Source organism: Amblyraja radiata, chromosome 32 (assembly GCF_010909765.2).
Source record: "Amblyraja radiata isolate CabotCenter1 chromosome 32, sAmbRad1.1.pri, whole genome shotgun sequence".
NCBI classification, from domain to species: Eukaryota; Metazoa; Chordata; class Chondrichthyes; order Rajiformes; family Rajidae; genus Amblyraja; species Amblyraja radiata.
In genome coordinates this window covers 4,673,986-4,698,495 of record NC_045987.1, presented here as the reverse complement: position 1 = coordinate 4,698,495, position 24,510 = coordinate 4,673,986, and the positions used below count along the sequence as shown (strand labels likewise).

The 24,510-nt window shown below is 46.5% G+C and overlaps 1 protein-coding gene across 7 annotated transcripts in view; it reads right to left on the bottom strand.

Moving 5' to 3' along the window:
- The window catches only part of astn2 (astrotactin 2), an 823,694-nt gene that overhangs the window by 497,710 nt on the left and 301,474 nt on the right, over window positions 1-24,510 (bottom strand). For 5 of the 7 annotated variants that reach the window (XM_033048879.1, XM_033048881.1, XM_033048882.1 and 2 more), the window contains 4 exons: window positions 24,317-24,463; window positions 21,046-21,213; window positions 1,472-1,565; window positions 226-300 (listed from right to left, as the gene is read on the bottom strand). In XM_033048879.1, the coding sequence (XP_032904770.1) occupies window positions 226-300; window positions 1,472-1,565; window positions 21,046-21,213; window positions 24,317-24,463 (484 nt within the window). The remainder of the gene's footprint in view (window positions 1-225; window positions 301-1,471; window positions 1,566-21,045; window positions 21,214-24,316; window positions 24,464-24,510) is intronic. The other 2 variants (XM_033048880.1, XM_033048883.1) reach the window with 1 other exon arrangement.

Genomic DNA, 24,510 nt, shown 5'->3' with positions numbered 1-24,510 from the left:
AGGTTACGGCGAGAACCGACAAACTCCGTAAGGACAGCACCGGTAGTCGGGATCGAACCCGGTTCTCCGGCGCTGCAAGCGATGTAACGCAGCAACTCAACCGCTGCCCCACCGTGCCTCCCATCTCTTGAGAAAAGGAATAGGTGACGTTTCGGGTCGAGATGTTACACACCATCACTAATAGGTTTACGTCCAAGAACTAAGAAAGGAAGATGGTAAAATTACCTGAATATCTTTTCCGGAGCCTGTTCCCCTGTCACAAGATCGTAACCTCTTTCCAGCGTTGTGTACGGCCATGGTCTACATGGAGGGAGATTTTTAAAAAGTTAGAAAATGAGAGAGCAGAAAAAAAGACTCAATGGTTTTAAACACAATCAATGGAGCGTAAGAAAGAACTGCAGATGATGGGTCTCGACACGAAACGTCACCTATTCCTTTTCTCCAGAGATGCTGCCTGAGCCGCTGAGTTACTCCGATATTTTGTGATGATCAATGATGTGTTTACCACACAAAAGCTCAGCCGGTCGGGACCCTTCTCTGTACCGACGTTGGTGTGCATTTACATTAAACGCTTAAAAAGTGAACTAAAGGTATTCACAGAAGCAAAGGGCGATAGAATACAACGTCACAGCAGAGATTATGAATTAGTTTTCAAAGAGAAACAGTTCAAGGATGAATGAAAAACGGGAGAGATGGAAAAAGCCAGAGGCCGTGATTTCTAACGGATCTGGGATGGAGATAGGCACCAAATGCTGGAGTAACTCAGAGACCCTTCTTCAGTCTCGACCCAAAACGTCACCCATTTCTTCTCTCCACAGATGCTGCCGGTCCCACTGAGTTACTCCAGCAGTTTGTGTCTATCTTCGATTGAAGCCAGCATCTGCAGTTCCTTGTGTTTAAGAAGGAACTGCAGATGCTGGAAAATCGAAGGCACACAAAAATGCTGGAGAAACTGAGCGGGTGCAGCAGCATCTATGGAGCGAAGGAAATAGGCAACGTTTCGGGACGAAACGTTGCCTATTTCCTTCGCTCCATAGATGCTGCTGCGCCCGCTCAGTTTCTCCAGCATTTTTGTGTATCTGCAGTTCCTTCCTACACATTTTGTCTAGGATGGAGAGTTTTGGATTTAGTCTAATATCATCAGCCTGTACGGTGGCCCAGCGGGTAGAGCCGCTGTCTCACAGCGCCAGAAACCCGGGTTCCATCCTGACTTGTCCGTGCGGAGTTTGTACGTTCTCCCTATTGTCTCGTGGGTTTTGTCCGGGTGCTCCGGTTTCCTCCCACACTCCAAGCCCCGGACAGTTTTGCAGGCTGATTGGCTTTGATAAAATTGCAAATTGTCCCCAGTAAGACAGTGTTAACGTGCGGGGATCGCTGGTCGGCGCGGACTCGGTGGGCCGAAGGGGCCTGTTTTTCCGCGCTGTACCTCTAAACTAAACTGAACAAATACACGCAGTTTTGTGTCATTTACCGAACTAACCCTTCATTTTGGCCCCAGTCACTTCTCACGCAGAGATGCTTGTGGATTGGATCCGGACTGTAGCCATCGTGACAGCCGCACTCACCTGAAAATAAAAGAGAGGAATCCAATTAAGATTCAAGAGTTGAGAATTTGTGGAATTCTCTGCCACAGAACGCAGTGGAGGCCAATCCACGGAATGTTTTCAAGAGAGAGTTAGATTTAGCTCTTAGGGCTAACGGAATGAAGAGATGTTTTCAAGAAAGAGTTAGGTTTAGCGCTAGGGGCTAAAGGAATCAAGGTATATGGGGAAAAAGCAGGAATGGGGAATGGGGATCTAACTAGAACAAGTTAGGGCTTTATTCTTTGGAGCGCAGAAGGTTAAGGGGGGACTTGATAGAGGTTTTTAAAATGATGAGAGGGATAGACAGAGTTGACGTGGAAAAGCTTTTCCCACTGAGAGTAGGGAAGATTCAAACAAGGGGACATGACTTAAGAATTAAGGGACTGAAGTTTAGGGGTAACATGAGGGGGAACTTCTTTACTCAGAGAGTGGTAGCTGTGTGGAATGAGCTTCCAGTGAAGGTGGTGGAGGCAGGTTCATTTTTATCATTTAAAAATAAATTGGATAGTTATATGGATGGGAAAGGAATGGAGGGTTATGGTCTGAGCGCAGGTATATGGGACTAGGGGAGATTATGTGTTCGGCACGGACTAGAAGGGTCGAGATGGCCTGTTTCCGTGCTGTAATTGTTATATGGTTATATGGTTATATATGGGAACTGATTTTGGATGATCAGCCATGATCAGGTTGAATGGCGGTGCTGGCTCAAGGGGCCGAATGGCCTACTCCTGCAGCTATTTTCTATGTTTCTATGGAAAGTTCACAGACTGATCTCCCTCCCTGCATGAAACAAGCCGCTACTGATAACTGTGCCTTATTCACTCCTCAACATCACAAACACTTCAAAGCATTTTTTTTACACGTGAAAAATCACTCCAAACACAGTGTGTTGGCTTTCATTTACAGCTAATTACAACATCACACATTTATTTGCCATTTCACCTCTTTAAAGAAATACATTTCAACACATCTCATACCAGCACCAAGGTAATTCAAAGTGACTTTTGGGAGTATATCCAATTAAACGAAGAACACAATCCCCCATCCAAATTTTATTTTTTCAATTATTAACCCATAGATGACAGTGCCGAAAAACCAAATTTGCACTTTCTTGTCAATTAGAAAATAAGTTGTATTTATTGAACAATGCAGGGCAAATTAATTGGCGGTTTTCATTCGCTTTTTTTTTCCCTGAATGCTTTGTAGGCTAAATCAATGTTGAGCAACAGGCCTTCATTAAAAGTGATGGATTTTAGCTCCCAGAAGATAGCTCATTCAGTTATTAATCGAACCACATCCTCCACAAGGATCCCGTATTAGGTCCCTGGCTTTTGATTGAATACTGTTCCATTGGTAACCCCTTTTTGGACCCTTGGCATGTAAACTGGCTTGGCAGGAGAATAATGCCAGATTGCACATCGCTGTCTTGAAGCTGATGATGAGCCTTAAATCTGCAGCAACCTGTCGCACCAGTCTGAGGGCTGTTACACCTGAACTCTCTCAATGACCTTCTGCACTGCTACTGCCAATTAGTGTTGACTTTGTGGACATTTTGTAACCGGGATCTCTTTGGCTGAGAATGGAATTGAAGCTGGCGGAATTTATTTCCCTTGAGACTCTTAACAAGCAACAGATGGGAACCCATCATCCTTACTGTCTGAGCTAGCTTCACACAGAGGCACAGCACTGAAAGTGAATGCGTGGCACTCACACATCCAGTCCCCGACACAAAAAGCCACCGGATAGACACAAAAAGCCGGAGTAACTCAGCGGGTCAGGCAGCATCTCTGGAGAGAAGGAATGGGTGACGTTTTGGGCCGAGACCCTTTTCTCAGTCTGGGAAACGAGAGACATAGACGATGATGTAGAGAGAGATATAGAACAAATGAATGAAAGATGCACAAAAAAGTAACGACAATAAAGGAAACAGGCCATTGTTAGCTGTGAGCTAGGTGAAAACCAGTTATAGACAATGAGACTGTTTCCTTTATCATTTTGCACATCTTTCGTTAATTTGATATATATCTCCCTATATCACCGTCTATATCTCTCCTTTCCCCTTCCCCTGACTCTCAGTCTGAGGAAGGGTCTCGACCCGAAACCTCACCTGTTCATTTTCTCCAGAGAAGCTGCCTGTCCCGCTGAGTTACTCCAGCTTTCTGTGTCTATCTTCGGTTTAAACCAGCATCTGCAGTCCCTTCCTACACAATGAGTCACAACCGAGTTTCAGGAGCATTAGGGTGTGAAACATGTCAGACACAGTTACTTCCATGTCGAGAGTTATTACAGTTACCCTTTTCTTATTTGACAGCCGAACACCCAATTCCTGCCTTCATTCATTGACTCACAGAGGACATGTAATGATAGATTCACAGCAGCTCTGATTCATGAAATATTCACACCTTCGATCTGATCTTATGCGAGAGATTAAATGTCCTGCCCCTCAATCCGAGAAACTTGGAAGTGGTGATTTATGACTTGTCGTACGATGCAAATATCACAATTGATAGCGAGAGGCCAGAATACACCCCGCACATTACCACTATCCTACACACACCAGGGACAATCTTTTACATTTATACCAAGCCGATTAACCTACAAACCTGTACGTCTTTGGAATGTGGGAAGACACGGAAGACCTCGCAGAAAACCCACGCGGGTCACGGGGAGAACGTACAAACTCCGCACAGGCAGCACCCGTAGTCGGGATCGAACCTGCGTCTTTGTCACTGAAAGCATTGTAAGGCACCGACCCCAACGTGCTGCCCAATTTTAATACAGATATTTATTAAGATTCGCTGTCTCTCATAATTCCCAAATGGAAGCCCTTCTCACCAGGGAGCAACTCAACAGGTCAGGCAGCATCTCTGGAGAAAGGGAGTAGGTAACGTTCCGGGTCGAGACCCTTCGTCAGACTGTCCCGTTAACGGTCCCATTTCTAAGTTGCTCTCATCACAGAGCTATGTGTTTTGACAGTGTCTCTGCACCAAATCTCCATCAACTTCATTTGACATGTGGATCAAACACCTCATTCACTCATAGTTCAAGCAGTGAACTAGAAAAAAAGTCATATTAAACATTAAATGGATAAGCAAAACAGAGCGATTACATACTGCAGACTTTTGATAGTCCTTCCTGGAAGATGTGTCACGTTAAATTGAAATGTAAACTAGACCAAACACAAAATTCCCACACATACATGACAATTTCTCACCGATCATTCCCTCTGGTCTGTCTATGACTGTGTCATGACTTCAGGAAAGCATCACAAATGGAGCCAGGAAGGCAGAGGATTACTGATTAGAATTTGACAGACGCAATAGCAATGTAAGTATCCCCTATAGTCAGAAAGATTTATACTCAAAATAAAACTAGACGTTAGATAATCCGTTCAATCTCAACCTAACCCGAATTCCCAAGTCCGCCCCATCTCCTGCTCTCCCTAATTTCACTGTCCTTTTATAGATTGGGCATTTTCTGGGAATACACTTGAACAGCGTGCAAAAAAATAAATCAAAGTGATTCAAAAATGCGTTTGTTTATTTTAGAGAAACAGCGCAGGAACTGGCCCTTCGTCCCATCGAGTCTGCATTGACCAACGATCACCACACATTAACACTATCCCACACACACTAGGGACAATTTACATTTATAACAAGCCAATTAACCTACAAACCAGTACGTCTTTGGAGTGTGGGAGGAAACCGAAGATCTCGGAGACAACCCACACCGGAAACTGGCCCGTGGTCAGCTTCGAACCTGGGTCTCCGGCACTGTAGGTGCTGTAAGGAAGCAATTCTACCGCTGCACCGCCATGCCGGATTTAAAACAAAGCTGAAATCATTGGCAATACACAAAGCATTGAACAGAGGACCTTCTCCGTGGATTGTCACCTTGTCGTGGTGGAGAAGCTTGTGTGGACCTGAGATCCTGAGAGCGATGCCGCCTGGAGCTATGCTCCTGGTGGGGCCACCCATGGCGGTAAGGTCGAGGGGGAGGTCTCTGACAAAGAGCAATCCAACCGAGACCTCGACGGTGGAACAGGCGGAGGACGATGGTGCGTCACAACGGCTGGGAAGGCGGATGAAGGCTGCAGCAGAATAGGGTCTCCGGTCGTCTTGGACTCCATGCCACTGGATCCTGACCCAGATCTGTCAAGGACCGTAGGATGGCTGTCTGTGCACCAATCTCCCCACGTTAAACAAAGTCACGCACAGGCGGCCTCCTTTAGAGGACAGTCATACTCGTTTCGAGTAACCGCCGATGATGAGAACAGAGAACAACACAGCACAGAAAGAGGCCCTTCAGCCCACACATGAAGCAATAAACAGTAGACAATAGGTGCAGGAGTAGGCCATTCGGCCCTTCGAGCCAGCACCGCCATTCAATGTGATCATGGCTGGTCATCCCCAATCAGTACCCCGTTCCTGCCTTCTCCCCATATCCCCTGACTCCGCTATCTTTAAGAGCCCTATCTAGCTCTCTCTTGAAAGTATCCAGAGAACCCGCCTCCACTGAGGCAGAGAATTCCACAGGCTCACAACTCTCTGTGAGAAAAAGTGTTTCCTCGTCTCCATTCTAAATGGCTTACCCCTTATTCTTAAACTGTGGCCCCTGGCTCTAGAGTTAAACTGATCTCATCTGCCTGTACATGATCCACATCACTCTAGTCCCTCCACTTCCACGTGCCTGTCCAGAAGCCTCATAATCGCTACTATAGTATCGGCCTCCACCACTGCCCCCTGGCAATGTGCCCCAGACCCCCACTGATCTCTGAGTAAGGGCGGCACGGTGGCATGGCAATAGAATTGCTGCTTTACCATGCTGGAGATTCTGGTTCGATCCTGACTACGGGTGCTGTCTGTGCGGAGTTTGTACGTTCTCCCCGTCACCCGGGTGGGTTTTCCCCGGGATCTCCGGTTTCCTCCCACACTCCCAAGACACACGGGTTGGGAGGCTCATTGAATTGGTGGAATTGTAAATTGTCCCTCGTGTGAGCAGGTGGTGTTTATGTGCGTGGCATCGCGGGTTGGTTTCGACTCAGTGGGCCGGGGGGCCTGTTTCCTCTCAGCTACAACGAAGAAACTAAAACAACTGTAGCTGTATCTGTAAACTAAAACTAAAAAAAATTCACCTGCAAATCTCCACAAAAAAAAGAACACTCCCAAAAATATTCCTACCAATTACTCTCCAAACTGTAACTAAAAAACAATTTGTAGAGTGCATCGGCCATAGAACACCCCTTTACACTAATCCAACAAAGATCCATTTTAATTCTTCCTCATTTCCATCAACTCTATCCAAATGCCATTCACTCACACACTAGTGGCAACTTCCATGAGGTCAACTCTACATGTTTTTGGGCAAAGATAGACACAAAGTGCTGGAGTAACTCAGCGTGTCTGGGCCCCCTGGATGGAGTCGAGGGAGGAGGAAATAGAACAGGCGTTGCATCTCCTGCTTTATGGTGCGCGGGATGAAACCGGAGTACCCGGAGGAAACACTTGTAGTGACGGAGAGTGCCTGTAAACTGCACACAGCCAGCACCAGAGGCCAGGAGGGAACCTGGGTCGGTGCAGCTGTGAAGCAGCACCTTTATTAGTTGTGCTTCCGTGCGTAAGATGGTATTAGCTCCAAACAAACCAATAGGAGGATCTCATTCCAAGATGGCGCCCGACCCATGATCAGCCATGATCACATTGGATGGCGATGCTGGCTCGAAGGGCCGAATGGCCTACTCCGCACCTATTGTCTATTGACCCAGGCAGCTATTTGCGCGTTGACCACAGAAGCAGATCTAGTCACACATTACAATCGCTCCACACTGTTAAATCTCTACTCCTACAGCAACACTTCTTACTTTAACTATGACTACCTTGCACTAAACGTTATTCCCTTATCCTGTATCTGTACACTATAAATGGCTCGACTGTAACCATGTATAGTCTTTCCGCTGGCTAGCACATGACAAAGGCTTTTCACTGTACCTCGGTACACCAGACGATAAACTAAACTGTAAAAATGAAAAAAAGAAAAGTGCTCTTGAGGTTAGCGCCGTTAATTGATTAATTTCAGGGACTGGGCAAGAAACAATTTTTCAATCCAAATTGAATCATCCTGAATGCAAACTCAAGCAGGAAAGGGCAGTAGGCAGCCGAAGTAATAAACGTGCTTTTCAAGCAGATCTGTCTTCTCTGCTGCCCAATCACTCATCCCCCAGGCAGCTTAATCCACACAGGACCTCGTGTACGAGGAGATATTTTCAATCATGGACAGAGCAATTAAATTGCAAAGCACCATGTTCCTTAACAGATAGCTGAAACTATTTAAATAAACAAGCTGTATAAAATCATGAGAGGAATAGAGAGAGGAGTAGATGCCCAGAGTAGAGGAATCGAGAACCAGAGGGCATAGGTTTAAGGTGAAGGGGGAAGGATTTAATAGGAATCTGTGGGGTAACTTTCACACACAAAGGGTGGAACGGGCTGCCGGAGGAGATCGTTGAGGGAGGGACTATTGCAATGTTTAAGAAACGTTTAGACAAGTACATGGTTTGGAGTGGATATGGACCAAATGCAGGCAAGTGGGACTAGTGTAGATGGGACAAGTTGGTCGGTGTGGGCAAGTTGAGCCTCACATTCCATACTGTATGACTCTATGACTGTAAGCTGCAGAAAAATAAACACTCAGAAGGGAACAAAGATGGGTCTGAAGTGTCATGAACTTAGAAACAAAGAAAATAGGTGCAGGAGTAGGCCATTCATCCCTTCGAGCCATTCAATATGATCATGGCTGATCATCCAAAATCAGTACCCCGTTCCTGCTTTCTCCCCATATCCTTTCATTCCGTTAGCCCTAAGAGCTATATCTAAGTCTCTCTTGAAAACATTCAGTGAATTGGCCTCCACTGCCTTCTGTGGAAGAAGTGAAACATCATCTATTCATTCTCCCCGAAATGCTGCCTTACCCGCTGAATTACTCTAGCATTTTGTGTCCTTGATATAAATCAGCATCTGCAAGTATTTAAGAAGGAACTGCAGATGCTGGAAAATCGAAGGTAGACAAAAATGCTGGAGAAACTCAGCGAGTGAGGCAGCATCTATGGAGCGAAGGAAATAGGCAACATTTCGGGTCAAAACCCTTCTTCAGACTGATGTGAGGGTGGGTGGGGCGGGAGGAAGAAAGGAAGAGGAGGAGCCAGTGGACTGAGGGAGAGCTGAGAAGGGGAGGAGAAAGTAAGGACTACCTGAAATTAGAGAAGTCAATGTTTATACCGCTGGGGTGCAGACTGCCCAAGTGAAATATGAGGTGCTGCTCCTCCAATTTACAGTAGTCCTCACTCTGGCCATGGAGGAGGCCCAAGACAGAAAGGTCGGATTCGGAATGGGAGGGGGAGTTGAAGTGCTGAGCCACCGGGAGATCAGGTTGGTTATTGCGAACCCAGCGGAGGTGTTGGGCGAAGCAAGTATTTTGTCATTACATAAAAAAAGTCCAATGTGAGTTTGCCGGCAATTTTGTTCTTCCACGACCAAACTTCAATCCATCCGATCATTACAATGGATCGCAGCTGGTAGATCTGTTGCCTCACAACCCGTGAGACCCAGGTTTGATTCTACCGATGTGGAGTTTGCACGTTCTCCCTGGGTTTCCTCCAGATGCTCCGGTTTCTTCCCAAAGACGTGCGGCTTTGTAGGCTAATAGGCCACTGTAAAATTGACCCTACTGTGTCAGGAGTGGATAACATAGAACTAGTGTGAACGGATGATTGATGGTCAGTGTGGACTCAGTGGGCCAAAGGACCTGTTTTCATGCAGCATCTCCAAACTAAACTAATCGAAATTAAGCCGCAAATTTCAGTTCCCTTGCAATCAGTTCAGCTGGCACAGATGACACATTAGTTTGTAAAACTCGCCCACACCGGCCAACATGACCCATCTACACAAGTCCCGCCTGCCTGCGTTTGGCTCACATCCCTCTAAACCTTTCCTATCCATGTACCTGTCTAAATGTTTCATAAATGTTGCGACAGTACCTGCCTCTACCGACAGCTCGTTCCATACGCCCGTTCCATTCTTGATGTGAGAAACATAGCCCTCAGGTTCCGATTAAATCTTCACCCCCTTCACCTTAAACCTATGTCCTCTGGTTCTTGATTCCCCTACTCTGGGCAAGAGACTCTGTGTGTCCAGCCTGATCTATTCTAACTACTCATTTTTAGTTTAGTTTAGAGATGCAGCGGGCATGCACTGACCAACGATCGCTGCGCACTCTAAAGGGCTTGTCCCACGAACATGCGACTCCATGCGGCAAACGCGACCTAATGTGGTCGCTTGAGCCGTACGGCCTCGCGGGGCCGGTCCCATTTCGATCTCCGGAGCCGTATGGAGTTGTGCGGAGCTGGCCCCGACATCGCGCGGGGCTCCTAAAAACTGACCGTGTTCAAAAATTCCCCGCGGCAACGGCCCGCAGCTGCCTCGACGCCGTACACACCGCCTCGACGGGCGTGCGCATTGTCTCGACGCCGTACGCAGCGTCTTGACGGCGTACGTCACGCGCGAACTTCACGCGAACTTCGCTCGAACTTCACGTCACTCACTCGACCTCCACGCAGGTGCATGCTGGTGGGACCGGCCCTTAACACTAACACCCCACATGCTAGGGAACACTTCACATTTTACGTCACTTTACATAACCTGTACGTCTTTGGACTGTGGGAGGAAGCCAAAGATCTCGGAGAGAACACACTCAGGTCACGGGGAGAAGGTACAAACTCCGTACAGACATGCACCCGCAGTCAGGATCGAACCCGGGTCTCTGGCGCTGTAAGGCAGCAGTTCTACCGCTGCGCCACCGTTCCGCCCTCAACTATTTCCTTGCAACAGCCAAGGAGTTCCACACGAAAGCACAACATGGCCTTCATTGTGCTCCTAGTCTAAAAAGGGAAGCAAGGAGCAGTACCCAGCCACTTTACACGGCCATGTCCAGCCTCCCATTGGCCAGTCGAGAGGGACATTGATTCATAGCAGGCTGGATGCAGGACATAATTGAATCAAAACAAAGATTCAGATAGAGTTCACCACTATAGCTGCTGAGATAGCCAGAGGCAGGACAAATTATAAATTATACATGAGCTTCACTCCCAAGTAGGTGAAAATGGTCTCGGGTGAATTAGAATGGAGAACCACAAGACACAAGCAAACTGCGTAGTCCTTTCTTCCCTGGAACAGTTTGAGATGAGATTACGCTTGTGAGAGTCTTCGCTTCAGTATCTGAATCCAGCACTCTGCTCATTTTTTCGTTGCGGTGTTACAATTTCAGATCCTTGCCAGATTGAAAAACCTCACAAAAATATTACGATGTAATCAGGGGAGGTGGAGGTGCTCATGTTTGGACATTCACATTCACCGTGCACTCCGATGTACACATCTTGCGGAGATGGGCGTTGGCTGGAGGCATGGATAAAGTGAAGGGCTTGGACAAAGTGGATGGGGAGAGGATGTTTCCACTAGAGGGAGAGTGTATGACTAGAGGTCATAGCCTCAGAATTAAAGGACGTACCTTCAGGTAAGGAGATGATTAGAGGAAATTCTTTAGTCAGAGGGTGGTGAATCTGTGGAATTCTTTGCCACAGAAGGCTGTGGAGGCCAAGTGAATGGATATTTTTAAGGCAGAGATAGATAGATACTTGATTAGTATGGGCGTCAGGGGTTATGGGGAAAAGGCAGGATTCTGTGGAATTCTCAGAGGCCGGTTCTCTGGATACTTTCAAGAGAGAGCTAGATAGGGCTCTTGAAGATAGTGGAATCAGGGGATATGGGGAGAAGGCAGGAACGGGGTACTGATTGGGGATGATCAGCCATGATCACATTGAATGGCGGTGCTGGCTCGAAGGGCCGAATGGCCTACTCCTGCACCTATTGTCTATTGTCTAATGGGGTTAGGAGGGTGAGATGGATCAGCCATGATTGAATGGCAGAGTAGACATGATGGGCTGAATGGCCAAATTCTGCTCCGATCACCTGTGAACTTATGAGGGAGTGTGAAGTGCAGTTGGAGTTGGTGGGGGAAGGGTGGCACGCGTGTTGGACTGGGGCTGCATCCGCAACTCTCTGACATTTATTGGGCATACCAGTTGTCACACCAAGCTGAGAGGCATCCTGACAGGGTGCTCTCACTACAGCACTGCATCGGTGTCATCAGCTTTGACACCAAGTGCAGTGCCTGTTTGCTTTGCGCTACAATAAATAATGTGCTCTCTTCATTGTTCCCCAGTTGTTCAACCAGAAGCAGATTTCTAGCTGGCTTCAGCCAGATATAATCATCGCGTGGCATTTCAAAGTATCGAGGGCAATTTGCAGATTTGCCTGGAAGGAAGAAAAACAGCATGGATTTAAATGGAGATCGCTTTGATTAACTGTGTAACTGCCATGATTTGTTATCATTTGGAATTGCTGGTCTATTGTCCCAAATTGGCTGGTTTCAGGTAGTTAGGCCAACGTTGATGAAAATCAAAGGATTGATCTTTCTGAACACTGAACATGCCAAATGAAGAGGATAATATCTTAGGCAGGTCTAATGGGAGGTCACTAATCTGAATGCTAAATGTCTTTCCCTCAGTAGATGCTTCCCGGCCTACTGTGTGTGCCGAATAACCTCTATTTCAATCTGTACCAAGGAACTGCAGATTCTGGTTTAAACCAAAGATAGACACAAAAAGCTTGAGTAAAGGGCCGGTCCCACGAGCATGCGACCTGCATGCGGCAAGCGCGACCAAACCGGAAGCGGGGGCCACGCGGAGGTCGAGTGAGTGACGTGAAGTTCGAGCGAAGTACAACGGGCGTGCGCAGCGTCGAGACGCTGCGTACGGCGTCAAGCCACTGCGTATGCCCGTTGAGGCGGTGCGTACGGTGTCGAGGCGGCTGCGGGCCGGCCGGCCGGCCGTTTACGCAGGGAATTTTTGAACACGGTCAGTTTTTCGGAGCCCCGCGCGATGTCGGGACCAGCTCCGCACAACTCCATACGGCTCCGGCGATCGAAGTGGGACCGGCCCCGCGAGGCCGTACGGCTCAAGCGACCACGTTAGGTCACGCATGCCGCATGGAGTCGCATGCTCGTGGGACAAGCCCTTTAGGTCGCGCTTGCCGCATGGAGTTGCATGCTCGTAGGACAGGCCCTTAACTCAGCGGGACGGGCAGCATCTTGACCAGCCAAATAGTTCCACACAGACGACGTGCATCTTTCAGACTGAATAAATACCATTAATCACGGAGTTAAGATGGAATAAATATGGCGCAATTAGGGCGGCATGGTGGCGCAGTGGTAGAGCTATTGCCTTACAGCGCCGGAGTTCCGGGTTCGATCCTGACTACGGGTGGTGTCAGTATGGAGTTTGTACGTTCTCCCCGTGACCTGCGTGGGTTTTCTCCGAGATAGAAACATAGAAATTAGGTGCAGGAGTAGGCCATTCGGCCCTTCGAGCCTGCACCGCCATTCAATATGATCATGGCTGATCATCCAACTCAGTATCCCGTACCTGCCTTCTCTCCATACCCTCTGATCCCCTTAGCCACAAGGGCCACATCTAACTCCCTCTTAAATATAGCCAATGAACTGGCCTCGACTACCCTCTGTGGCAGGGAGTTCCAAAGATTCACCACTCTCTGTGTGAAAAAAGTGAAAAAAGGTGTCAGATCTTCGGTTTCCTCCCACACTCCAAAGACGTACAGGTTTGTAGGTTAATTGGCTTGGTATGAATGTAAAATTGTCCCTGGTGTGTAAGATAGTGTTAATGTGCGGCGATCGCTGGTCGGTGCAGACTCGGTGGGCTGAAGGGCCTGTTTCCACCACTGTATCTCCAATAAACGGAAACTAAAACACAATCAGTAGAGACAAAAAAAAAATGAAAATCGAAGGCAGGAAAAAAGAGAGAACAAAGTTAGAAAGATGGGTTCCGACCCGGAATGTCACCCATTCCTTTTCTCCAGAGAAGGCCCCATATCTGAGGAAGGATGTGCTGTCTGTGGAGAGGGTCCAGAGGAGGTTTACGAGAATGTACTCAGGAATGATTGGGTTAACCTGTGATGAGCATTTGACGGCACTGGGCCTGTACTGGCTGGAGTCTGGAATGATGAGGGGGGACCTCATTGAAAATGACCGAATAGTGAAAGGGCTGGATAGAGTGGGTGTGGAGAGGATGTTTCCCCTAGTGGGATAGTCTAGGACCAGAGGTCATAGCCTCAGAATTAAACAATGTCCCTTTCGGAAAGAGATGAGGGAATCTCTTTAGTCAGAGGGTGGTGAATCTGTGGAATTCTTTGCCACAGAAGACTGTGGAGGCCAAGTCAATGGAAATTTTCAAGTCATGGATAGATAGATTCTTGATTAGTACGGGTGTCAGAGGTTATGGGGAGAAGGCAGGAGAATGGGGTAAGGAGGGAGAAATAGATCAGCTATGATTGAAGGGCGGAGTAGACTTGCTGGACCGAATGGCCTAATTCTGCTCCTATCGCTTATGAACTCATGCTGCCTGTCCCGCTGAGTTCCTCCAGTATTTTGTGTCTATCTACGGTTCGTATCCAATGGTCCCTGCCGACAATACCATCATCTTACACGGCCGCCCATGTTAACACACACGTAATTCCTCAACCACGCCCTGAGACACAAAGACAGAGCTCAGTCGCACATCATGACAATTGGGAAACAGATAGCGTCATTAAAATGTATTGGGACGTTGCATATGACTTAGAATGAAAGAAGATAAATAGAGGTTTGCGGCGGTGATATATGAATCACAGCCCTAGTTCAAACACAGAGAAGGGGAGTTAGCCACTCATGCTTGCAAGGCAGCGTGAGTTATTACTTCACCAGTCTCATCAATTCAAACCAGTTGCCATCCTTCATGTACGTACGTTCAAGGAATATCATTCTTTCAAGAAATGAAGTGCGTGTGTGTCAAGTGTATGGAGCTGGTTCTCATTTTTGCTGGGATAATTTGAATTCTATTCCAGCAGATTCTAATCCTCTCTGCTGTATCTCTCCCACTGCAAGCAGATATCATACAAGTCATATAGAAACATAAAAAACATGAAAATAGGTGCAGGAGTAGGCCATTCGGCCCTTCGAGCCTGCACCGCCATTCAATATGATCATGGCTGATCATCCAACTCAGTATCCTGTACCTGCCTTCTCTCCATACCCTCTGATTCCCTTTAGCCACAAGGGCCAGATCTAACTCCCTCTTAAATATAGCAAGCTTCCATCCAATATATATATATATTGGATGTAAGCAAGAGAAAGGCATCAGACCTTCCCATCCTGGGCCTCCTCCACTGTCAGAATGAGAACACACTTACATTGGAGGGACAGCACCTCATATTTCACAGGCAGCATAACAACCCAAAAGTATGGATGGTACACAAAATTGCTGGGGAAACTCAGCGGGTGCAGCAGCATCTATGGAGCGAAGGAAATAGGCGACGTTTCGGGCCGAAACCCTTCTTCAGACTGATGGGGGGTGGGAGAAAGAAGGAAAAGGGGAGGAGGGGGAGGAGCCCGAGGGCGGGCGGATGGGAGGGTGGGAGGAGACAGCTAGAGGGTTAAGGAAGGGAAGGAGACAGCAGGGGCTAGCAAAATTGGGAGAATTCAATGTTAATGCCATAAGGACGCAAGGTCCCCAGACGGAATATGAGGTGCTGTTCCTCCAATTTCCGCTGTTGCTCACTCTGGCAATGGAGGAGACCCAGGACAGAGAGGTCGGATGCAACAAAAGTATGGATATTGGTTTCTCCAATTTTGAGTAACCCTCACTTTCCTCTCTCATCGCCCCTCCCCCGCCCCAAGGAAATGTACAATGGTTCATTGTTGGCGGAGGGGAAGGTGCCATTGAGGCATATAGGCTGGATAAAGCGCTCATTTCCTTGCATACCGAAATTATTCAACAGGAAAAGATTTCTTCTGTGTGATATGTAATGAAATCATGAATCCCCGCCCTCACCAGCAGCACGGCGGCGCAGCGGTAGAGTTGCTGCCTCACAGCGCCAGAGACCTAGGTTCGATTCTGACTACGGGTGATGTCTGAACGGAGTTTGTACGTTCTCCCCGTGACCTGCATGGGTTTTCTCCGGGTGCTTCAGTTTCCTCCGGCACTCCAAAGACGTACCATTTTCATCACCTCCAGCGGGATCCCACTACTAGTCACATCTTCCCATCTACATCCCTTTCTGCTGTCCACAGAGAGCGTTCCCTCTGCAACTCCCTGGTCAACTCATCCCTTCCCACCCAAACCACCCCCTCCCCAGGCACTTTCCTCTGCAACCGCAGGAGATGCAACATCTGTCCCTTTACCTCCCCCCTTGACTCCATGAATTGTTTAATTAAATGACATAATAACATATTTTTTCCACGAGCAGTAGCTCTCTTCAACAGCCAGAAGTCTGTAGCCTCCTTTTGCACTGGTATTTTATTTCATTCGTCACATGTCTAAATTATAATGTTTTATTTTTAATTGTCTACTGTATCTCGTGTTGTTACTTGCGAGCAAAGCACCAAGGCAAACTCCTTGTATGTATACATACTTGGCTAATAAAATGGATTCAATTATTTAATTAAATGCTTGATGATGAATTAAATGTATCTCCTAAATGGCTGGTTTAGCTGTTATTTGTTTGTTAATTGGAAAAAAAAAATCTGTTCATTAAAATCCCAAGTTAATACAGCAACTTCCATGGAGTTTACAGTTGTCACCTGAAAACATTTATACTTAATCATCTCCGGGGAAAGTCTGTGTTGGTGAGGTGAAAATATATCGCAGAAAAGACTAAAATAATTACAAAGCCTCCGATCTCAATTACCCAACTCTGTCGGAAGGAACTGCAGATGCTGGTTTAAACCGAAGATAGAAACCAAATGCTGGAGTAACTCAGCGGGTCAGGCAACATCTCTGGAGAGAGTTCAGTTCCGTTTATTGTCACGTGTACCGAGGTACGGTGAAAAGCCTTTGAAGAAAGGTCTTTGAGAAAAGGAATAGGTGTTCGTATCACTGTCTGTGTAACTCGTTGTCACTTGGGACGACAGATGGCACAATGGGCTAAGTGTTCGGCTGGCGACCGGAAGGTGGCCGGTTCGAATCCCGCTTGGAGTACATACTGTCGTTGTGTCCTTGGGCAAGACACTTCACCCACCTTTGCCTGTGTGTGAATGTGTGTGAGTGATTGGTGGTGGTTGGAGGGGCCGTAGGCGCAGATTGGCAGCCACGCTTCCGTCAGTCTGCCCCAGGGCAGCTGTGGCTACAGAAGTAGCTTACCACCACCGAGTGTGACTGAGGAGTGAATGAATAATGCGATGTAAAGCGCCTTGAGTATTAGAAAGGCGCTATATAAATCCCATCCATTATTATTATTACCCCACAGCCAACAATGGATCATTGTGGGCTCCAACCTTTCCTTGATCATCATTGCTTTTGGCAGATCTTTCATTCATTTGTTCTGTGTACCTACATGTCTCGTTTCCCCTCTCCCCTGACTCTCAGTCTGAGGAAGGGGCTCGACCTGAAACGTGGACTATTCCTTTTCTCCAGAGATGCTGCCAGACCCGCTGAGTTACTCCAGCATTTTGTGTCTTCAATAATCGTTTCATCAGCATCAGCTATGGATTTTTCTATCCCACAGAGTTTATGCAGTGAGGCCAATTATGGGTGTACTTAAAAGACAGGCAGACAAACCAAACAGCAAGATCATTGAACTTACCAGGCAATGCAGAGATAAATAATATGGGGAATGATTATTGAACTAATTTAATTGGTAATATAGGTGAATGGACATAAGAAATCTAGGTGGTCTCAAAGGATTTGGGTGTGACGATGGATATATTAAAAGGATCAGTTATAAGCAACCATACAAGGGTGGCACGGTGGTGCAGCGGTAGAATTGCTGCCCTACAGCTCCAGGGACCCAGGTTCTATCCTGGCCACGGGTGCTGTCTGTACGGAGTTTGTACGTTCTCCCCATGATCTCCGGTTTCCTCCCACACTCCAAAGAATCGCGGGTTTGTAGATGCACAGAGTCTCTTGTGCAGAATAGGGGAATCGAGGACATAGGTTCAAGGTGAAGGCGAAAAGATTTAATAGGAATCTGAGGGGTAACTTTTTCGAACAAAGGGTGGTGGGTGTATGGAACGAGCTGCCAGAGGAGGTAGTTGAGGCTGGGACTATCCCAATGTTTAAGAAGCAGTTAGACAGGTACATGGATAGGGCAGGTACACAAAAATGCTGGAGAAACTCAACGGGTGCAGCAGCATCTATGGAGCGAAGGGAACAGGCAACGTTTTGGGCCGAAACCCTTCTTCATGGATAGGGCAGGTTTGGAGGGATATGGACCAGGCGCAGGCAGGTGGGACTAGTGTAGCTGGGCCATGTTGGCCATTGTGGGCAAGTTGGGCCGAAGGGCCTGTTTCCACGCTGCATCACTCTGTGACTCTAATTGGCTTCTGTAAATTTCTCTTAGTGTGTAGGATGCAAAACTGGAATAACATAGAACAAGTGTACGGGAGATTGTTGGTGGGCACTGGCTCAGTGGGCCGAAGGGCCTGTTTCCGTGCTGAATCTCTAAACTAAGCTAATATTGGCCGATTTATGAGATTTTGCTCATCGAGAGAAAGTCAGTTCTGTTATCAGATAAAGTAATCGATTGTAAAATGTTCCCATTAACCATGCACCTTGTCCCTCAGCCTCTCACTGAATAAGCTATAAATTAGCTATTCTCAGACTTTTCACTGCAAACAGCCGTGGAAATGTCAAGCTTATATTCCAGCTGGAAAAAAAACAAATCATGACATTTTCCTTTTAAAACCTTCACTTACGATCCAGTTGTTAAATATCAAAATAGGGCTGGCATTTTCTTTGGAAAAGGCCACGATATTACGCCGGTGAAAAATGATGATATTTGGAGAGATAATACGAGAAAACAGAAATTAAAAAAGTCCCTTGTACTTTGGAATCTAATTTACCTTCAATTAAAGCAGTGTTTGGAGATGACTGACATTGATTAACTTATTTTAATTTGACATTTTAGCAGATTGTGTTAACCATATGAACAGACCGTAAAACTGTTCAAAATGCATGCGAGCAAGAACTCTATTTTAGATGCTCTCCAGTGAGTGAGCACCAAGAGCTCTCCCGAGTTTAAAACAAAAATCAAACTCGCGGTACTTCATCACGAGTATTTTTTTACTCTAGGAAATTTTTCACACCGTTGAAAAAACTTCACCAGTTTCCGCGTTTCCCGTGTACCTGCCGTTAGCATTACGAGCCGCTACGAGACATCCACGAGCTCCGACGAACCCGCTACGTACTTACCACGAGTTTGATTTTTTTTTTAAACTCGGGAGAGCTCTTAGATACGGGCCTGACTACGGGCGCTTGTCTGTACGGAGTTTGCACTTTCTTCCCCGTCACCTGCGTGGGTTTTCTCCGGGTGTTCCGGTTTCCTCCCACACTCCAAAGACGCACAGGTTTGTAGATTAATTGGCTTCGATAAAAACTGTACGTTGTCCCCCACTGTGTGTAGGATAGTGCTAGTGTGAGAGATCACTGGTCAGCGTGGACCAGATTCATCTTAGAAACTTCCCCAAAACATAATCAGCATAGTCATAAGACTTGTAGATTCACCCGGGGGCATGAAGATTTTGCAGCATGGCTTGCTTACAGGAAAATAACATCAGACAGTAGAAATTTTAATTATTCTGATAGTGATTTGCAATTAAAATTCTGTAAACTTACGCATGGGTTACACCAAGTTCAGGAAAACTGTGCTTAAGAATCGGGCTAGGGATTTGTAACGTTATTGATGTTGCTTCATAATGAGATGTTGTTGTTTATTTAACAATTGCTGTTGTTTATACCGGCACAGTGGCACAACGGTAGAGTAGCTGCCTTACAGTGTCAGAGACCTGGGTTTGATCCTGACTACGGGCGCTGTCTGTACGGAGTTTGCACGTTCTCCCCGTGACCTGAGTTAAGTTTTCTCGGAGATCTTTGGTTTCCTCCCACTCTCCAAAGACGTACAGATTTGTAGGTTAATTGGATTGGGATAATTGTAAATTGTCCCCAGTGTTAACGTGCGGAGATCAGTGGTCTGTGCGGACTCGATGGGCCGAAGGGCCTGTTTCCGCGCTATAGCTCTAAACTAAACTAAAAACTAAACCTTCTCAATCTACCAAAAACACTATCATAATGAATGAATGAATGAACGATACTTGGCAAATGAAATTCCTCGTATGTTGCAAAACATACTTGGCTAATGAAGTGTTATTGTATTGTATTTGCTTGCCACATGTACCTAGGTACAGTGAAATGTTTTGTTGTATGTACAATAGACAATAGACAATAGGTGCAGGAGTAGGCCATTCGGCCCTTCAAGCCATTACCGCCATTCAATGATCATCCCCAATCAGTACCCCGTTCTTGCCTTCTCCCAGTAAGGAACCCGGTAAAATTATGTAGCAGACATCACCTAAGTAGTACACAAGTGTTGTTAAGCTAGAAAGAGTGCAGAGATTTAAAAAGTAACGATGAATAAGTTAACAGAAATTCAATTGATGGATAAATATCATTTCAGACAGCAGGGAGAATTTATCACTCCTTCTTTGGAAAGAATGTTAGAACCTATTGTGTCTCCCAAACTACAATGAAAAATGCCGGAGGAAAAAGGCACTAAAAGTTCTACTTGCATTTTCTTTACACACTATTTTGGGTGTAAATGAAAAGATTGTTAATATAACGACCAAAAACAAATTAAGTGAATACGTTGCATAAATTCCGTGAGCAACAATCTCAAAGTCATGACTATAGAAGTTTGGAGGTCATGTTGCAGTTGCATGAGACATTGGTGTGGCAGCATTTAGAGTATTGTGTTCTGTTCTGGCCACCATTTTATACGAAAGATGTTGTCAAGTTGGAAAGGGTGGAGAAATGATTTACGAGGATGTTGCCTCGACTCGAGGGTGTGAGCTATAGGGAGAGGTTGGTCAGGCTGGGACTCTATTCCTTTGAGCGCAGGAGGATGAGGGGTGATCTTATAGAGGTGTGTAAAATCATGAGATGGATCGGGTAGATGCACTGTCTCTTGCCCAGTGTAGGGGAATCAAGAACCAGAGGTATTGGGTTTGAGGTGAAGGGGGAAAGATTTAATACTGCAGGAAGCTGAGGGGTAATTTTTTTCACACAAAGGGTGTTGGGTGTATGGAACGATCTGCTAGAGGAGGTAGTTGAGGCTGGGACTATTGCAACGTTTAAGAAACAATAAGACAGGTCCATGGATAGAACAGGTTTGGAGTGATGTGGGCCAAATGCAGGCAGGTGGGATTAATGTAGACCGGACATGTTGGTCAACGTGGGCAAGTTGGACTGCAGGGCCTGTATGACTCAATGACTCGTTGCCTCCAAGGGGTTGAAGGATTCACAGCTTACCAGTTTCTTCATCACAGACGTGTTCACAAGGCTCCAACGTCTTTTGCCCACAAAGGTCTCTCGTCCATGCAGATGTGGAGTTGATTTGGTAAAACAAGGATAACTTGGCAGGATTCAACCAGTCGGAAACATCCAGAAAGCTTCCCTCACTGACCACGAAGCTGCTTCCTGAAGAATGCAGAAATATCCAGAATTAAATCCAACGGGATAATGTGATTTCACACAGATTGTCTTTTTTTTTTTAATGAAAGAATCTCTAAAGGCTTTACTAAAGAACCTGCTCATGTTGAACAACCATACATCACGGACAAAGTTGACAAGAATTATTTTTTTAAGACTTCAAGAAGTAAAAGTCATTCAACCAAGTGGTCGAGATGTCATTATAAATGAAGATCGTACAGCTTCTCAACCCGTAACATTAATGGGCCTGTCCCACTTAGGCGATTTTTTAGGCGTCTACAGGCGACTAGGCTGTCGCCGGGGTGTCGCCTGTATGGCCGTGAGTCGTCTCCTCAGTCGCCCAAAGAGTCGTAGCGTCTTTCTGGTCGCCGATGGATTTTCAACATGTTGAACATTTTTCGTACAGGTTTGCAGGTTAATTGGCTTTGGTATAATTGTGAATTGTCCCTAACTCGTAAGATAGTGTTAGTGTGTGGGGTGATCGCTGGTCGACGCGGACTTGGTGGACCGAAGAGCCTGTTTCCGCACTATACCTCTCCAGTCTAAAGTAAAATAAACTCCTAAATCAGGAACATCCCAGATTCTAACAAAAACAGGCACAAAATGCTGGGGTAACTCAACGGGGTCAGGCAGCACCTCTGGAGCCATCTGGGGAATTCTCTGCCACAGAAGGCAGTGGAGGCCAATTCACTGGATGTTTCTAAGAGAGAGTTACTGTAGATATAGCTCTTAGGGTTAAAGGAATCAAGGGATATGGGGAGAAAGCAGGAACAGGGTACTGATTTTGGACGATGAGCCATGATCTTATTGAATGGCGGTGCTGGCTCGAAGGGCCGAATGGCCTACTCCTGCACCTATTTTCTAAGTTTCTAAGAGAACATGGAGAACTTACATTGCTGCTTCTATCTAGCTCCCCTGAATGAAGAAAAAATGGTTGTAGTAACAGGGATCAACACTAACAATGAACAAAAATTCTGAAGCAAGATAGTTATCATGTCAGAATAATCTTTGGTTAACACATATTGAAATGTATAGCTCTCTTTCCTGTAACTTAGCAATCTTGTCACAAAAACGGCAAATAGAATGGGAGCATTGTGCTATTGAAGGTCAGAAATATCCTGATGCCTCTTTTCATTCCAGAATTTGAGTACAAATCATGTGCAATCCTTTTGCAAACCAGACCTTAAAGTTTTGTGTATACATCATTCATGAGCAGGATCTTTGTCAACTCCTAACATGTTCAGCATTCAGAGTACGGTGGCTCAGCGGTAGAGTTGCTGCCTTACAGCGCCAGAGATTCGGGTTTGACCCTGACAACGGGCGCTGTCTGCACGGAGTTTGTACGTTCTCCCCATGACCTGCGTGGGTTTTCTCCAGGTGCTCTGGTTTCTTGCCACACTCCAAAGATGTACAGGTTTGTTGGTTAATTGGCTTTGGTAAAATAGTACATTGTCACCAGTGTGTGTAGGATAGTGTTAGTGTACAGGGATCGCTGGTCGGCGCGGGTTTGGTGGGCCGAAGGGCCTGTTTCCACGCTGTATTTTTAAACTAAACTAAACTCAACTAAACACAGCAAAACGGGAAACTCCTTGATGAGCAGAAAAACCAAGAAATAAAATTTGTGTTAATATTTCTATTGTATAAGATATAAAGGAAAAATATCCAGTGGGGGAAAAAGTTATCCAATTTCCATTAGCAATAAGTTCACATCATAGTTGTTATTTATCAATTTTCAAGTCCAGGTATATCAAAATAATGAATCAATTCTCCACAAGTAACGACCACCAATGCCATCACTCTGAAGCAGACTGGAGTAACTCAGCAGGTCAGGCAGCATCTCTTGAGAAAAGGAACAGGTGACGTTTCGGGTCGAGACTCTTCATCAGACCTGATCCTTCTTCTTGACCCGAAACGTCGCCTATTCCTTTTCTCCACAGATGCTGCCTGACCCGCTCAGTCAAAGAGTGATACAACGTGGAAACAGGCAGCTCAGTCGAACTTGCCCACCACGGCCAACATGTCCCATCTACACTAGTCCCACCAGCCAGAGTTTGGCCCATATCCCTCCAAACCTGTCCTACCCATGTACCTGTCTAACTGTTTCTTAAACGTTGCAATCGGCCCTATCTCAACTACCTCTTCTGGCAGCTCGTTCTATACACCCACCCACCCTTTGTGTGAAAAGCTACCCCTAAGATTCCTATTAAATTATTTTCCCCTTCACCTTAAACCTACTGTATGTCCTGTGGTTACTCCAGCAGGGGGCGCCACACGATGGGCAGCCCCGCCAACAGTCTGAGTGTTTTTTTGTCTTTTTTTTCTTTTTAGTGTGTTAAAAGTCTGTGGAAATGTTCTCTGTTTTGTTTTATGTTGGCAGTGGGGAGGGGCAGTGGGGTCGTTGACACTTTTTGTTTCAGTTTCTTACCTTGCCAGAGATGTGATTAATGTTCGGGTCGTATCTCCGGGCGCTCTGCGGCCTGCCATCGATGGAGCTGGAGGCCTCCTCGGACTGACTTTGGGCCTCACCGCGGGGCGTGGACTTAACATTGCAGTCAATCCCTTGCCTGGGATCGCTCCAACCGCGGCCTGCGGACTTACCATCGAGAGCTCGCAGTCTCGGGAGAGGCCGAGTCGGGAAGCTGCAACGATGTAGAGGTTCGACCAGCCCTGACGCGGGGGAGCTGACATCTCCCCGGTGCAGGTGCTGATCGCCCCGATGCGGAGGGCCAAAACGCCGCCTGCTACGGGAGTCTAGATCATCCCGTCAACGGAGGGCTCGAGGCCCCAGATCGAGCAAAGGAAAGAGATTTGAACTTTTTTTCGCCTTCCACCACAGTGGGGAATGTGGAGGAGTCACTGTGGTGGATGTTTATGTTGAAATGTATTTTGTGTGTTCCGTTGCTTGTTACTTATAAGACTGACTTGGCAAATCAAATTCCTTGTGTGTTGCAAAACATACTTGGCTAATAAAGTATGATTGTGATTGATAGTTTTGTGTCTATCTTCGGTGCATACCAGCATCTGCAGTTCCTTCCTGCACAACGGAAAAGTTCTTCAGCTTTCTATAGATATCCGCGATAGTAAAACTTACCATCGGCAATGAAGTGCTCTGGGACATGTAGGGTCACCTTCACCATCAAAGGGCAGGTCAAGTGGCCTCCATACACCACGGTTAGAATACAGCTGCTCACAGTGATCAAAGTAAGGGCCGTTCTGTTCAAGGGGCTTCTGGGCGATCCTAGAAAACAAAGCGTCTTTTTAGAAAAAAGTCATAGCTACCCACAT